Raw genomic sequence first — 3,119 nt, 5'->3', positions numbered from 1 at the left:
GTCTGTCTTTCGGCCGGGACGGCGCCGTGCGACCGCTGTGTGTCCTTGTGGATGTTGGTGGAGGCGGACAGCGGGACGGCGCGTGTTACAATGATGGCATCCACAGCCCTATCGAACAGCGACGAGAACCGAAACACTGGGAATTCGTTTGAAAGTATGGGGCGGCGATGCGCGGTCGCAAATCGTGGGGTTTGGAGGGATCTCCGGACTCAATTGCACGCGATCTGGGGAAATCGGCCCGTAACAAAGTCGGGGAGCAGCACGCAGGACATGGGCGGGACTCGCACGCGGGAGGGCCGCCTTGTCGTCCTGGCAGACAAGATCGGGTGGTGGTGATTCTGGATGTTGAAGGCGGTTCGAGTTTGGACGGTATGGAAAGGGGGACGCGACGTCGGGTGATGGTGAGGCGTCGGTGGTGGTGGTGATGGGATGGTCGGCCACGAAGAGACGAAAGACAAAGTCAGCGGCAGACGGCGACGGGACCAAGGAGAGAGGGAAGAGAGACGAAAATGAGAGCAGCAGGCGCTGAAGCCGACTGGAACAAAACGGGTTAGAGCCAAAACCACAAGCGGACAGGGGCCGGCCCAGGGTTCGCTTCACGCGAGACGGGCTGATTTCGTGCAGGGGAGCCAATAGCGGCTCTCAGGTCAGCCAAACCCTGAATGGAAGCCGGAAGGAAGCTGCGCCAAGCCACAAAACGGAGCCTCCATTCTCGTCCACCACGCAACGGACTTGATATCTTGGCTTTTCATGCTGCTGCGGGGACCCTGTGCATCCTCATGCGTTCGCTCCGTCTTCTGAATGGTGCCTGGGAGGGCTGAGCAGGTCGAATTGCTGACCGAGGGGACGAAAATTACGAATACATTCGATGCCAGACAGCACAACAGCAAGCAGCAGCTTTCTCACTGGGAACACAAGCCCGTCGACCGTCACCGCCTCCCCCTCTTTTCTTTTCGCTGGGCGCCGACGATCACTGCCAGAATGGAGGCTCCTTTCACTTCAGCCAGACTGCACCAGCAAGGCCTCATCACACGAGATCCACCAGGGCCACGGCGGTCGTGGCTGGACCTCGAAACCAGTGGCTTGCTGATCCGTCAAAGAGCCACAGATGAGTGGCCTGACGTTCGCTCCTTACCATAATCATCGTGTCCTATTCAAGGTCTCTAGCATGAATTCTCCTGAAATTGGCCTTGTGCTTTATCAAAGCCCTGGATTCCATGTCCATCTTAGGGCCTCCCACCGTCCACCGCTCGCTGGCGGTTGGCGCCGTCGACCAACGTGCCCTGTTCGTTCCCGGTGACCGTGCTTGTCCAGGCGCTGCGCTGCGCCAGGAACTCAGCACAACGTGCAGCATGGATTCGAGGTCCGTTTCGACCTCTTAGACCCGAGCCTTGGCTCGCAGCAGCGCTGCGGACGCCGTTGTGGCCAATCGGCCTCTGGCTGTTCTTTGATTCCATTTGTTCCCTTCTTGCCTTTTTTAGTTTCTTGTTTCCCTTGGACAGGTTTCCCAGCCTTTGCCATACCCGAGAGAGGATCCTGGATGGATCCAGGGCGATGGAACTCGTCGGATCTCCCGAGTTCACTTCGTTCTCCCTGCAACACAACCAGCCCGTCGAGTGAGACATTCCCGATTCCCAAACGCCTGGGTTCGAGGATTTGAGGTGACCGTTTCCTCTGGCCAAAGCGACAGAACACTGGCGAAACGGGGCGCGGAGGGTTGCATTGTGATGGATGAGAGCGGGAGCAAAAGCTGGGGTTGATGTGCAGACAGCGAGAGTTGGAATGCGGAGGATGAGGAGGGGATCCTTGTCAAGAGCCCCACAATCGGTCCGATGAGGTCTCTGTGTTATGATTGGCCAAACGTGGCGGTTGAGACCCACCTTTAGATCGGATGCAGGGAGCGAGAGGCTTGGCTTTTAGAAGTGGGGCTTGCCTCTTGGCTGCCAAGACCACAAAGCCCAGCAACACAAACACACCTCACTCTGGGTGCTCTCCAGCGCTCCATCCCTGGGTCCGTCGGCGCCAGCTGATCTGCGACATGACAGCGGAGGGTACCGCGATCCAATATCTTTGGGTTTTGACTCTCGGGTACGGGTTGCGACTTTGAAATGAATGCCATCGGAATGTGACTGCGACGAGTGAAGTGGCGTTGAATTGCAACGACAATCGCTCATGTCTTTCTTCTCCATCAACTCTTGAGAATTCAAACCCGAGGACGAACCTTGACGGCCCGTCAGTTCGTCAGCCTCGCGAGACTCGGCGTCAAAATCCTCAGCCTCGCGTACAACCCCATCAAGACCTCTAAGCGATCGGCACATGATGTTTGCCGCCGTTACCGCACGTGCAAAACGCACCCACAACCCAGACAGCCGATGATGACGCTCGCTCCTTCACGGCACATGCTGCACATAGGTAGGTATATGCCTCAGACTAGCCGTACACGCGGAGTCCGTCGGCCAGACTGTGGGCTTCAGTACCACTGTGTTGGACTTACAAAACACCACCAACCCCGCTCTGGGTAGTTCTCCGACTGCCGACGACAGGCTTATGTCAACCGATCTTGGCCGCATACACTCTGTAGGCGATTATCTGCAGAACGGGCCGAAGTGGACGGGCGGATGAACAACTCCAAATGGTCAGAGGCTTGAGGTCAGGATGTGCCTCACCACACCCAAGACGGTGCCTCGCTCGAGGGAATGAGACCCCTCGCCTTGAACATCCTTGACCGTACCCTGCTCTTCTTAATCATGCACTTTGGCCGGGGCTTCAAGGAAACTGTAACTCATTGGGACGAGGTATCGCCGAGGGACAGAGCAGACAATACGTCCGATATACTCCGTACCGCAGTCTACTATTCCAACTTGTACGTAAACAACCCTTAGGGAGTGTCCCCAGGTCTTCATGAGAATATCATTACTGCAGAAACTCCGCGCGTCTCCGCGTCTCCCCAGTCTGTCCTCTCCGCCTGGTAGTCTCTACAAGGCTATGTCACATGCCTAAACGTCCGCTCTTTGCTGTTGATCACGCTACCCTGGCTGTCCAGGTTTCGTTGATCACAGAGAGAGAGAGAGAGAGAGAGAGAGAGAGAGAGAGAGAGAGAGAGAGAGAGAGAGAGAGAG

The 3,119-nt window shown here is 56.8% G+C and overlaps 1 protein-coding gene across 1 annotated transcript; it reads right to left on the bottom strand.

Moving 5' to 3' along the window:
- Positions 1 to 1,226: 1,226 nt before the first annotated feature.
- Positions 1,227 to 2,410, bottom strand: VTJ04DRAFT_7754 (uncharacterized protein; the record flags this gene model as incomplete). Its single annotated transcript, XM_069366116.1, has 4 exons — positions 1,227 to 1,593; positions 1,977 to 2,031; positions 2,222 to 2,301; positions 2,355 to 2,410. The coding sequence occupies 4 exons, from the start codon at positions 2,408 to 2,410 to the stop codon at positions 1,227 to 1,229; spliced, it is 558 nt and encodes a 185-aa protein (XP_069217083.1).
- Between the last annotated feature and the right edge of the window lie 709 nt (positions 2,411 to 3,119).

This window comes from Mycothermus thermophilus (genome assembly GCF_041956435.1).
Source record: "Mycothermus thermophilus strain CBS 625.91 unplaced genomic scaffold VTJ04scaffold_5, whole genome shotgun sequence".
Lineage (NCBI taxonomy): Eukaryota > Fungi > Ascomycota > Sordariomycetes > Sordariales > Chaetomiaceae > Mycothermus > Mycothermus thermophilus.
The sequence above is the reverse complement of the archived record's forward strand: the minus strand, read 5'-3'. Positions and strand labels throughout refer to the sequence as shown.